Source organism: Alosa alosa, chromosome 24 (genome assembly GCF_017589495.1).
Source record: "Alosa alosa isolate M-15738 ecotype Scorff River chromosome 24, AALO_Geno_1.1, whole genome shotgun sequence".
Classification (NCBI taxonomy): domain Eukaryota; kingdom Metazoa; phylum Chordata; class Actinopteri; order Clupeiformes; family Clupeidae; genus Alosa; species Alosa alosa.
The window spans coordinates 8,123,313-8,135,728 of record NC_063212.1 but is presented as its reverse complement, the minus strand read 5'-3'; the positions used below and the strand labels follow the sequence as shown (position 1 = coordinate 8,135,728).

General features: G+C 43.7%; 1 protein-coding gene across 2 annotated transcripts; it reads left to right on the top strand.

Annotated features, from left to right (window-relative positions):
- Window positions 1-1,282: 1,282 nt before the first annotated feature.
- brms1 (BRMS1 transcriptional repressor and anoikis regulator) lies at window positions 1,283-11,080 on the top strand. Of its 2 annotated transcripts, none has more exons than XM_048237009.1 (11): window positions 1,283-1,467; window positions 2,858-3,123; window positions 3,838-3,928; window positions 5,198-5,325; window positions 5,572-5,651; window positions 6,087-6,183; window positions 6,494-6,586; window positions 7,998-8,062; window positions 8,234-8,273; window positions 9,479-9,590; window positions 10,040-11,080. In XM_048237009.1, the coding sequence occupies exons 2-11, from the start codon at window positions 2,904-2,906 to the stop codon at window positions 10,155-10,157; spliced, it is 1,044 nt and encodes a 347-aa protein (XP_048092966.1). In that variant the 5' UTR covers window positions 1,283-1,467; window positions 2,858-2,903; the 3' UTR covers window positions 10,158-11,080. The 2 variants fall into 2 exon arrangements, with proteins under 2 accessions (XP_048092966.1, XP_048092965.1); XM_048237008.1 differs by having other exon boundaries at window positions 1,285-1,467; window positions 2,855-3,123.
- Window positions 11,081-12,416: the final 1,336 nt, after the last annotated feature.

Sequence of the window (12,416 nt, the reverse complement as noted above, 5' to 3'; positions counted from 1 at the left end):
GTGCCTGTTTATGTGTGTTTGGGTGTGTGTGACTTAAAGAGAGGGGTGTAAGGGCCAGTCACTACTTCCTCAACCAGCACATGACCATCTCACATCCAACTTTGCCTCAAAAGCTTCTTTTTCTCTCTCTCTCTTGGCTTACGCCTTTCGAACCTCTCTTCACCTTGCCACCCTATTCACTCGCTCCCTCTCTTTCCTCCTTGTGGTGCTCACCTTTTCAGATGAAAGCTGACCACCTTTTTTATTTTTTATATCAGACGTTGCCTTAGGGTTTATTTAAGTTACACAAACCAAATAAATAGACATTTAATTTTGGAAAAAAGTCAATTTACACAAAATGGAATCTTTAGAGGAATAAAGTACTCTTTCTTTTTTTTGATGTGGGTGATTCTGTTTTTTAGGAGTGGGTGTGACTTTAGACCCTCTTTATGGTGCATTCTTAGGTGCAAATATTAACATTTAATGGAATCGTTGGATTTTTACTGTGTACGAGCTAGTGCTGTTGATTCCTTTTCTTTTTTTACTGTAAAAGAACTCCAGAAACAAGTGGATTTCATTAAAAAATAAAAATAATAAAAAAACAAATGCAAACAAAATACTTCTATGAAAAAAAAATGTAGACGTTGTTAGAGAAAGTTCCAGAGCTGTGTTTTTTGAAAACAAATGAGAATAATGTAGCAATATTAAACTGTCCTGTTCTCCTATTTGTTACACTTTTATGCAACTTTAATAAAAACATGTCAAAGACTTTTGTTGCAGAGTGAATTTTATTGGATTATGATTTGGAAAAATAGTTTCAAATGCTTTCTATATTAGATGATGTAATCTAATGGTGCATAGCACAATGCACAATTTATCTATGAGCTATAATTGGCCTTTTATACATGTATGAGTTCGCACTGATGCATGTGAGGTAAAGCATGTTTGCAAATGTAGGTTATAGGCTACAGCCTACCTGCCGCACCTAGTAGGCCTAGCCTACACTGCAGTTTACACTACTATAAATTAGTAAACCTACTCTTATTTTGTCAGTAGCCTATAGATTGAAATTCGTTCCGCTTCCTCTTTTGTCAAGATAAGAGTCCTTTTGTTTTAGGAGGGAAAATATATAGAAATAAAAGCTATTACAACATGTAGGCATACAGACGTCAAACCAGTGTTAGTAATTTGTTTGATACTTTTGTAAGAAGATATGCTGCCTGGGCCGAGTAATCTTTGATGTAGGCCTATATATTTAAAATGTTGCAGGTAGACCGAGGACAAGCGATGGACTTGATATTGCAGCGATGGATGAACCTGCTCTCTGCCGATTGGCCATGTGGAGAAGTGAGTTCAATGTTGATTGGCTACTAGTTGAATCCGATGAAGTAGACGGCATAGAGGTACCGAGGAAGTACGAGTTGTACCGTACGATGTGTTGACAGATTAGAAAGATTCTGAAAATTGCTGAACATTAATTGTAATAAGGTACGATTGTGTTTTAAAATGTTATGTTTTGAATACTTAAACTACCATTCAGATTTTGTTTGAATTGAAAATGAGATGCACATAATGTTTCGCGCTGCAAACCTCTTGTCTACATCAGGACACTCGATGGGACACTCGATACATTATCGCCTACTGTATGATAACAATGTAGTCAAAATACAATGTAGTTTAGCCTACACGCTCTTTAGGGTACTAGCCTAAAGAGTATAATAACTTGATTGATATATTTCTGTCTTAAATGTTTTCTACAGTCTATACAGTAGGGTAGCCTAATTCATGCAAGTAACGTAAACGATGTATGATAACGTTATGTTAACAGTCGTCTTCCACTTAGTACGCTACATTTGTGCTGAATTTGTAACTTCTTACTTTTCACCGGTTACAGTTGATTAAGAAGAGGATACTCTGTAACATACGGTCAGCTCCGCGGTCATTTTGGAAGGGCGGCCTATTCTCCGGCAACTCTACACAGGACACTGTTTCGTGCTTAGCAAGCTAGTCGCCTTTTATCTGTAGGGGCAGGCTGTACATTTCCAATACAGCCACCAAGCAGCCTCGCTGCTCCGTCGGTTATAGGCTACTGTACCACAGCTTGTTTTCAAACTTCTACCATACATTAGGCTACTGTCAGTGTCACTGATACAGTAACTCAAGTCAACATGCATCAACAACTTCTAGCGCAGCAATCTTACAGCGTCGTAAACAGGGAGGCCATAGTATTGCATAGCCTACATTTCAGTTGTCGGCTCACGACTATTTCACGACTGTAACATCACACTGGTTTTGACACCTGTGTGAAATGTATTTTGCTCATTTTGGTAACTTAGCAATGATCCGTTAAAAACGGGAAGTCCAATAAGACAGGTTTTAGTTATTAGACCAGCGTCCTAGGCAAACAGTTAGGCTATTTTATTTTTAGTTATTCTTTATTCCATAACCCATAGGTTCACCTATACAGTTTTATTTGTCCTGGGGTTTTCTCATGTAGAGGCTTATTACAGTGTCACAGAGAAGACAATGTATTAAATCAGTATTATGTGAAACATAGGCCCAATGGAGTGCATTTGGACAAAGTAACGCATTAACAGCATAGTAGGACTGGCCCATCCCTTTTCACATTGGCTAACCCTATGTAGTCCTAATGTTCATTAGTTTTAGCAGTGGAAATATGCATATAACATCCATCAGTTTGGTGCATATTTCATTTGTTTTGTCGAATCACTTAGTTACACAATATGCAGTGCACACAAACAAGGCACACAATGTACATTATGCATAATGTCTTTGATCTGAAAAAAAAAAGAGAACTTGGTCATTTCGGCCAGTCCTGAGTCAGACAAAGACTGATGTGTTGTTTGTGGTGTAGCAGTTTGATCCAGGAAGGAGAGGAGAGAAGCCCTTGTGTCCTTGCGGTGATGCCGGCCCAGCCCGCCGCCAAAGAGCCCGAAGAGGACATGGAGACGGAGGGAGACTCGGAGGTGCCGCAGGCCAACGGCGAGGCGGACGAGGAGCGCGAGAGGGAGCGAGGCGAGGCCGAGGAGACCATGGAGGAGAGCGGCGAGGAGCACGAGACCGACAGGGGCAGCGAGTCGGAGGAGAGCGAGGCAGAGGAGGAGGAGGAAGAGGAGAGCTCAGGTGACTGATGTGTGGCCTAAAGCAAAGATTATAGAGCGCTGCGCTCCTAAAATGTTGTCTCACTGGTGTGGGCTCAGTGATAAAGTCTTTCTTGCCTTCAGCTGACTGCCAGCACAGGTATATATTGTTAATCTGTTGTAGTGAGAGACTTATGACACTTACTTCAGGCCATTATGGCTTCTATTCATCTTGCTGGGGATTAAAATGGGAATCAATGTTACAAATTAGATGTGAGAGAGGTGATTAAATTGAATTTTTAGGCTGATGGATTAATTTTTGGAAGTTACCATTTCAGTTAAAGAAAGATACAAATCTATTGCCTATTGGTGGGGAAACATTCATGCTTAAATGGTTAAGGATATGTCACTTATGTCTTAATTTCTTCTATTAATGGTCATGTCCATAGACAGATCGAGATGAGTCTACAAGTGTATACTGTGCCCTCAAAAATGGTTAAAAACATATTGTTGAATTTTGCTGCAAAATATGGTCATATGGGAGTCACATAAACCTAGCTTGTCAATTTACCAAGGAAGTTCCAAACCCAGTCAGTGAATAAATATGTACCTTGATCATGTGAACATTTGATCAGATACAAATAGCTCAATTTTGTAGCTTTTATCAAGCCACTCTAGGTGTGTAATGAGAAGAGATGGCGATAATGATAAATGGTTAAAAAGATCAGTGTGATATTTTCTCTCGTCTGAAATACAGAGATGGATGACGAGGATTGCGAACGAAGAAGAACAGAGTGCCTGGACGAGATGTCAGATCTGGAAAAGCAGTTCCTGGAACTGAAAGAGAAGTAAGACTTTTGCTTCATTTTGTTTTTTGGATTTGATTAGCTAAGTGAGCAGCTACTGAATAAGAGTTCAGAGGAGAGGAACAGATGAAAGGGCATTTCTAGACCAACTCATTCTGCCTTCATAGGACCTGACAATTCAATGGGTGCTTTCTTTAGAGGATTTTCACAGACATTTTGACCTCGAAGACTTTTTGAAACTAAACTTAATCAGGTTAATCTGCAGTATTATAGTTGAACACAGTGAGCCGGAATCTGAACAGGCTGTGTTGTGAGATTGTTTATTTAGCCATTAGGCTCTTATTAGGCTCAATGGGGAAAAAATGGCAAAAGGAATTTTTTGGGGGGTCAAGTAGTACTTTATAGCAAAATAAACAGATTCACTAAGCATTCAGCAACTTAATTACAGGCATCTGAGAGCCAGTGACTTGGACCGCAGGTGTCCGCTTTGACAGTGAGATGGACCGCTGGTAGAATCCAATTCTTGACAGCAGGGGGGTGAAACAACGAACCCACCTCAGTCTGTTCCAGATAGTAGATCCAGATAGATCTAAAAGAAGAAGCTCTTGAGCACGGAGGCATCCGCCCGTGTAGCTAGACGAAGCCCCGGAAGAGACTAGTGCGGGGACGGATAGATGGGAGGCAGATGGCCAGCGTAATCACTCTAGCCCCAGGCTAATCCTGCAGCCAGGCAAGCCCAAGCCCAAGCCCAAGACAGACCTGCAGCTCCACTAGACTGCAGTGCCAGCAAGGGGGTGGGGGGGTGGTGGCTGCTGAACAGACGACACTCTGGAAGTGAGATGATGGGGGCAATCTTAAGGGGACGGGGAAAAAAAATTTGGATAGAAAGTAATCTTATCACCTCCTGGAGTGCATATTCTTGTAGTTATAAAGTGCCTGTTATACTTGCTATCATAGGACTTTTATACCTGATGAATCTGTACAGTAAAACACTGCACATGTGTGTGTGTATAAAAATGAAATGCTTGTCCTTCCAAAGGTTATAGCACCCAGATACCAGATAGAAAAACAACTGGACTTGGATAGTTGCAGGCTATGCAAATGATTGATTCTGAGCCAACACCTGAACCTCACATCTGAATTATGGTTGTGTAGGCCCTGTGTGTCTGAGGCAACCAGGGTCCATAGTTACGTGTGGGAGGCCTCTGCTCACCTGTGCCCTGCGGCATCACACAAGCTCACCTCGGGTGTTTCCCAGGTGTGTTGCCTTTGAGAGGCTAAAATGAACCTCTCTGCTCTGTTCGCCCCCAGGCTGTTCCGCGAGCGCGTGAACCAGGTGAAGGTGAAGCTAGACGAGGTGCTGTCGGAAAAGGCCGGGGAGTACCGGGAGCCACTGGCCGTCCTGCAGCAGAACATGCAGATGCGCACCCAAGTGGCCGGTAATGGAACTGCACACAAGTGTTATATCTCATGAGCTGAATTGCTGAATTGTGCCATTATACCCTGTAGAATATTTACCTTGCAGGTATTCCATCTTTGGAAAATTGAGCTTGTGAACTGCTCTTAATAAGTCACTTACCCCAACCATCTCTCTCTCTCTCTCTCTCTCTCTCTCTCTCTCTCTCTTCTTCTCTTCCTGTTTTTTCTTCCGCTACTCAATCCCTTCTTCCTGCTCCTCTGTCTAGGTATATACAAGGAGCTGTGCCTGCAGGTTATCAAGCACAAACATGAATGTGAGCTTCAGGGTGCGAGGCAACACCTGGAGGTAACACTCAGCTGCCGGACACACCTCAACACCTCACCTGACCATGACTCAATCTGACAGTTACTCAGTCGGTGTTAAATCTCTCCTAATCACTCACAAGCATGTGACAGAACAGGACAGTTCAGTAATTTAATATAATGCAAACAGCAGAATCCAACACACACACACACACACACACACACACACACATACACAAACAGACAGACAGACACAAACACACACACACACACACACATATACATATACACACATACACATACACATACACATACACACACATACACATACACATACACATACACATACACATACACATACACATACACACACACACACACACACAATGGAAAGGTGGAACAAAACACGTATGTGCATAGACAAAGATATGTTCAAACTGTTCTTTCTCATTTGATGGATGGATGTGTCTCTGGACAGAGTGAGCGGGCGATGCTGTACGACACCATGAAGACAGAACTGCTGGACAAGATCCGCAGACTAGAGGAGGATAAGCAGAGTATAGACATCACCTCAGGTACACACACAAACGCACACGCACACGCACACACACACACACACACACACACACACACACACACACACACACTTATGCAAGCTTTTTATCTCCCAGACAGCCTTAGATTTATAGTAGTCATTACCTTTGCTCCTGCATGATATTGAGCTACTGCAAGGGGCTAATTTATTTGATCATTTATTAGAAGTAAGGTTAATATAACATGCTCTCTCTCTTTCTCTCTCCCCCTTTTGCTCTCATTCTCCCTCTTTTGCTTACACTCTTTCTCCCTCTCTCTCTCTCTGGTCTCCTCCCTCATTCTCCCCGTCAGAGTGGTGGAGTGATGAAGTGAGAGCCAAAAAGTGCAAGAGGAAGAATCACATCCTGCGGCCAGAGCGAAAGAAGAAAGCTGTTCTAGTTTCGGGTACCTACAACTCCCTCCCTCTCTCTCTCTCTCCTCCCTCTCCTCCCTCCCTCCCTCTCTCTCTCTCTCTCACTCTCTTCCATGTCGCCCTGGCTGTGTTACTTCTCCTAACTGAGAAGCGCCACATACAAACACACACACCATTTCCAGTGCAAGCAGTTTTTCACAGATAGATGGATTGTGCACGGGCCGTTTCTGACTCGATAACAAATGCCAGTCCAGAAGCAGAAGAACCTGAACAATCACAAAACGGCAGGCCACTCTGTCGGAGGCTCTCGCGAACGCTTCGAGGCTGTCGGAGAGGAGAAGGTCAGACAATGGATCTGTCAGGAACACACTGAGAGGGAATTAAGCAGTGGCTTTGTGTGGGTGAAATAACTCCCTTCACCTCTGGATAGGATCCCCACAAAATACACGCCAACTGTTTGAGCGCAAAGCAATGAGAAGACAACGTCAGTCTGAAGGCTAATTAACAATGTGAAGGAGTCTAATTAAAACTCCGTCTTGGTTTTACGGAGGTTAATTGTAGAGCCGAGTGAAAAATTGAATGTCTGAACTGGACGTAAACAAGTCCAAAGCTTCTTTAGGGGTGTCGTAACTGCTGCTGTTGACACAGACATGTGTTAGACAGAAATACACACAACAGTCGAGCTGCCAGGAAAGTTTACAGTCATTACATTTAGCAGACACTTCTTGACCAAAGTGACTTACATATGTCAGCTATATTACAAGGGATTACATTGTCCCCGGAGCAACTTGGGGTTAAGTCCCTTGCTCAAGGGCACAACGGTGGAAGCCGGGAATTGAACTTTCAGGCTACTGCACGCTAGCCCAGCTCCTTAACCACTACACTACCACCGTCCCCAACATGAAACGTGATTTAGTGGTAGGCTAGTACATCCTGAAGGCTTCATCGCTGCTAGGAGAGAGATTGTCGGAACATGAACACGCATTTATGACTTGCACTACAATTACACAATCAATTACACTTACCTCATGTTTTCACGTCGACCTGTCATGTATGAAATCTCATCCTCCTTATGCATAATGCAACAGTCAACATGACAATGTAGTAACAGACCTACACTTAGCATTGTCTGAAAATGTAGCAACAGAGCTACAGTTAACACTCTGATAGTAACAGAGCTGCAGTTAACACTGGGTGATAATGTAGTAACAGAGCTGCACTTAACACTGGGTGATAATGTAGCAACAGAGCTGCACTTAACACTGGGTGATAATGTAGCAACAGAGCTGCACTTAACACTGGGTGATAACGTAGTAACAGAGCTGCACTTAACACTGGGTGATAATGTAGTAACAGAGCTGCTGTTAACACTGGGTGATAATGTAGCAACAGAGCTGCACTTAACACTGGGTGATAATAACAGATCTACCCTTTCTCCATCAGGACCTTACATAGTCTACATGTTACGGGACATTGACATCCTTGAGGACTGGACAGCCATTAAGAAGGTATGAAGAATTACCTTATTTTAATCCCTAATGAACCCCATCAGAGCATATACCTGGGACTCCAGATAGGCCTTATACAAATAGACTTAGTCTCAGATGGTCCTTGTCTGGGATGATTGTGTGTGTGTGTGTGTGTGTGTGTGTGTGTGTGTGTGTGTGTTTGTCTTACAGGCTAAGGCAGTTATTACACCCCTCAAGAAGAAGTCAGAAGGTAGGCTGGAACACATCACACATGTATAAGCACTTATGTGCTTTCACACCAATTTGTGCTCCTGCTTGTTTGCACTCACTTTTCTATTTTGTGCTGATGTATCTTGGCATCAGGCGCGCCTGCAGTTGTACGTCGTACGCACTGTGCGTACCATCAGGCTACTCAAAAACGAGAGAAAATTTTCCTTGTGTGTGTGTAATGTGTAAACGCAGACATGCAACTAGTTATTTATTTGTTATTTTCTTTTACTCGGCTATCTATATATGGTTATCAGCACACAATGTTGAGCTAATTCACTAACTCAATACTCATCATGGATATCACAAGTTTAAACAACGAAAACAGAAAGTATAGAGTCAGCAAAGCTAAAGGAGTTATTCCAGATGGGCAAGAACAAGGTAGGCAATTGGTGTGCTTGTCAGAACATTAGACTGTTTTATTATTTCATGTGGATGCACGGCGCTAAAACCGGGGAAACGGACAATTATTGTCCACAGGGACATCATGTGGGGGGTACCATAGCATTAATTCCTGCAGGCGCCCCTGCTTGGCATGTATATACAATATACATGCATCTCATCTGTATGTCTGTGTAATGTGTGTCTGTGTAATGTGTGTCTGTGTAATGTGTGTGTGTGTGTGTGTGTGTGTGTGTGTGTGTGTGTGTGTGTGTGCGCGCACTACTCTGCATTCTCCTCCTTTTCATTGCTTGTGTTTCTCCACTGTGCTGGGGTTTACCTGTCAAACTCCAGCCAGCTGCCACCGTCTGCCCAGGGCCAAACACACCTGAAAGCAGTCAGCTCTGTCTAGACAGTCTCTATGGAGATGGGGAGGGGGATCAGGGGGATCATGATGATGATGATGATGAGGATGGTGGTAGTGATGATGATGATAATGTTGATGATGTAGATAATAAGTCTCTTCCTCCTTCGCCTGAAACAAACTCCGAGTTTGCAAAGCATAGAGTCAGCATAAGCCTGGAGCAAAAGCATCTTTTATTGAGACATGACACAATGTTAGCAATTATTGCTCGCTAGATCGAGCTCTGTGTGCGTATTATTGATGATGTTGATGCACTCTGACTTGACCTGAAAAGTCAGAGAGGAGTTTTTAATAAGCTAGAGAGAAAGGCATGACAGTTTATCATTTTCTCTCTTTCTCTTTCTCTCTCTCTTTCTCTCTCTCTCTCTCTCTCTGTGATCCAGTTCGGCAGCCTCTCTCAGTACGCTGTGAGGGGGGGACTTTGTACTACGATGGAGAGAAATTCTGCAAAGGCAACAGCGTTCTACTGGAGGTCAATGATGACAGTCCCGCACAGTCAGTATTCTGTCTCTGTCTCTCTCTTTCGCCCTCAATCCCACCATTTCTCATTTCTCTTTCCCCTCCCTGCCTCTCTCTCTTCTCTCTCTCTCTCTCTCTCTCTCTCTCATGCAATTTCTCTCTGTACCTCTGCCATTCTGTTTTCCCTCTTCTCTCTCCCTCTGTCCCTCTGCTTTGACCGGTTTGCACCACAGAGCGTAGTTGCCGGAGGGCACAGCAATGGCCGCCATTGCTGCGGTCTGACTCATGAATTTTGCATCGGTGCTGGCCCGGGAGTTTCTGTGGTGGCACTCATGCCTGTGTCCTGCTTTGTGCCCACTGTCCTCCCCACCCCCACCCCCACCCCACACCACACACACACACACACACACACACACACACACACACACACACACACACACACACACACACACACACACTTTGCTCTTGGTCTTTTCCCTCCGCAGGGCGGTGATCACGGCGGTCAGCACGGGTGAGGTGTGGCTCAAGCGCACCGACGGCAGCAAAACCAAAATTTACATCTCCCAGTTACAGAAGGGCAAATACTCCCTTCGCAAAGCCTGAATGATGGCTACCCCAACACACACACACACACACACCATCAGAGCAGCCTACAATGAACCACAATGCAAAACACACACGCACACATTCAGGTTTCTATGCGGGTTTTCTCTCTAAAGAGAACCGCTTGAAGTGAAAAAAAAAAACCAAGAGATGATTTTTGACCTTCAAAAGGTCCCTTTACCCTTTAAAGGTGCTCTTAAGCACATACGTGAGGACATGGCTTCAAGCAATAATCTGAGCTTCTATAGACAGACCCACCCTCAGGAGTTCTGTCAATCATGCCAGCGAACTCTCAAACAGGTTCTCAATGTCACCTTTTTATTTTGTCAAAGAGTGTCCTTCAAACAGTCCACACAAGGGAACAACCTAGCTACTAATACTACTATGCAGCAAACACTGTAATATTATGCAGAGCTTGGAGTCTACAACCAAATCTTGGCCTCCCTCCACACGTCATCATGTGGTAATCAGGAAGTGGGCAATAACACGGAAGTCCACCCTCTATCGTTGAGCATACCAAAAACACTACTGGCAAGGCCAAGGTGACTGCATTAAGCAATCCAGCGTCCGTAATTGTACTTGTTAAAAAGCGACCGCGTTCGGTCTGATTGCACTTGAGATGAATGAGACTTCTGCACCCCAGACTGCAGCCGAGTCGGCGCCACATCGGGCCCGGATAAGGCCCACATCAGGCCCGGATCAGACGTGGGCCACAAGCCCGGCCCGGATCAGTTGCTGACTGGGCTCTTAGTCTCAGACTTGACTTTAAACTCCCCTCTTCCCTTTGATATGATTGTTGTGATAACGCGAATAATTTATATTTGTTTGTAAAGCGGTAGGCTGGGAACAGAGGGTTCTTTTACGACTGTGTTTAATATAACCATGTATTTATAACAGAAACGCTATTAAAATTCAGTCTTTTATTAAGTGGATTCTTGCATGGTTTTTAAGCAGTTTTGTTTGCTTAACTGGATAATTAGGAGGTTGTATACACAGAAATTCTAGCCACAGGCATGACATGGATTTTGTATTGTTCAGTTAACACTCAATGGCCACTAGATGGAGCAGTGTATTTGCTGTAATACCTCGAATCAACCAGCAGAGGGCAATTGACTTTTACAGTAAATTTGGCTGCAGTGCACAGGATTGTGCATGTGATGGCACTGTCGACCTTTGAAGACTGAAGAAGGTTAAACCTTAATGAGTTTAAATGGGCAATCAATGACCAAGTGAGTGAGTGAGCATTGAAGAATACAGGAAGATACTTAGCCCGAGGTAGATTAGAGGACATTTTTAATATTCATTTCATAAACATAAATGAATGCGTCCGGTCTCAAGGTAAATTTATACCCTTTTGCCTCCACCTCACAAACTCTCTCTCTCCCTCCCTCTCTCCCTCTCTCTCCCTCACCCTTTCTCTGTCGTTGGTGTTTTTTTTTTTCTCTTAATTTATTGGCCTGTGGAGCTGAGTGACTTTAATGAGATTTCTGATTAATTGCAAACGGATAGATGTGTGTGCATGGAAGATTGAGGGCTCTCACCAAATGAGGGAGATGTTGCAGAACTCCGGACTGCTCCCGAAGAATGCTGGGAAGAAGGAAGCTTCTAGCCGCAATCAGTTCGCCAGGAGCAGCCGAGCTCCCACAGATTAATGTTAGCCTGAATAGATAATAATTCTGAGTGTGGATTCATGTCAGATAAACATGTCATGCACACACACACACACACACACACACAAATGCTCACACATTATATTTCTAGTCGAGGCTCACACATTATATTTATAGTCATGATACCCACACACTCAAATGAGTTTAGATTCCATGACAGGTGCATTCAGTCATGTTAAGTGTGATGTTCTCTTTAGTCTTTGGTCCTGCTCCTCCCTCACAGTCAAATGGAGATGCCAGTCCTCGTTATGCATACTAAATCAAGACTCCTCGTCTGTGACGCGGTTGGATACTCTCACTATGTAAGACACACACCTTATAGAGACATGTATACGTACCAGACATGCTCTCTCTCTGTCTCTCTCACACAGACACACACACACACCACTTTCTCAGTGTCGTGTCATGCACCTCCTCGATTGCCACTTCCAGGACCCAATTACACCATCACACCTCCCTCCCTCCTGCAGCAGAAGCTGTAGGAATGAGCTCCATGATCCATCCCTTCCCTTACTTATTCTCCTCTCTCTCTCCTATCCCCCTCCCTTTCCCTCTTTTCTTCCACACTCTTAAACTTGTCAATCATTAA

What these genes read in the sequence shown, in the direction of transcription:
- brms1 (XM_048237009.1), top strand. Translation starts at nt 2,904, where the DNA reads ATGCCGGCCCAGCCCGCCGCCAAAGAGCCCGAAGAGGACATGGAGACG. An exon ending in TTCCTGGAACTGAAAGAGAA is followed by an intron (nt 3,929 to 5,197) that starts GTAAGACTTTTG and finishes GTTCGCCCCCAG; the next exon opens with GCTGTTCCGCGAGCGCGTGA. An exon ending in AATGATGACAGTCCCGCACA is followed by an intron (nt 9,591 to 10,039) that starts GTCAGTATTCTG and finishes TTCCCTCCGCAG; the next exon opens with GGCGGTGATCACGGCGGTCA.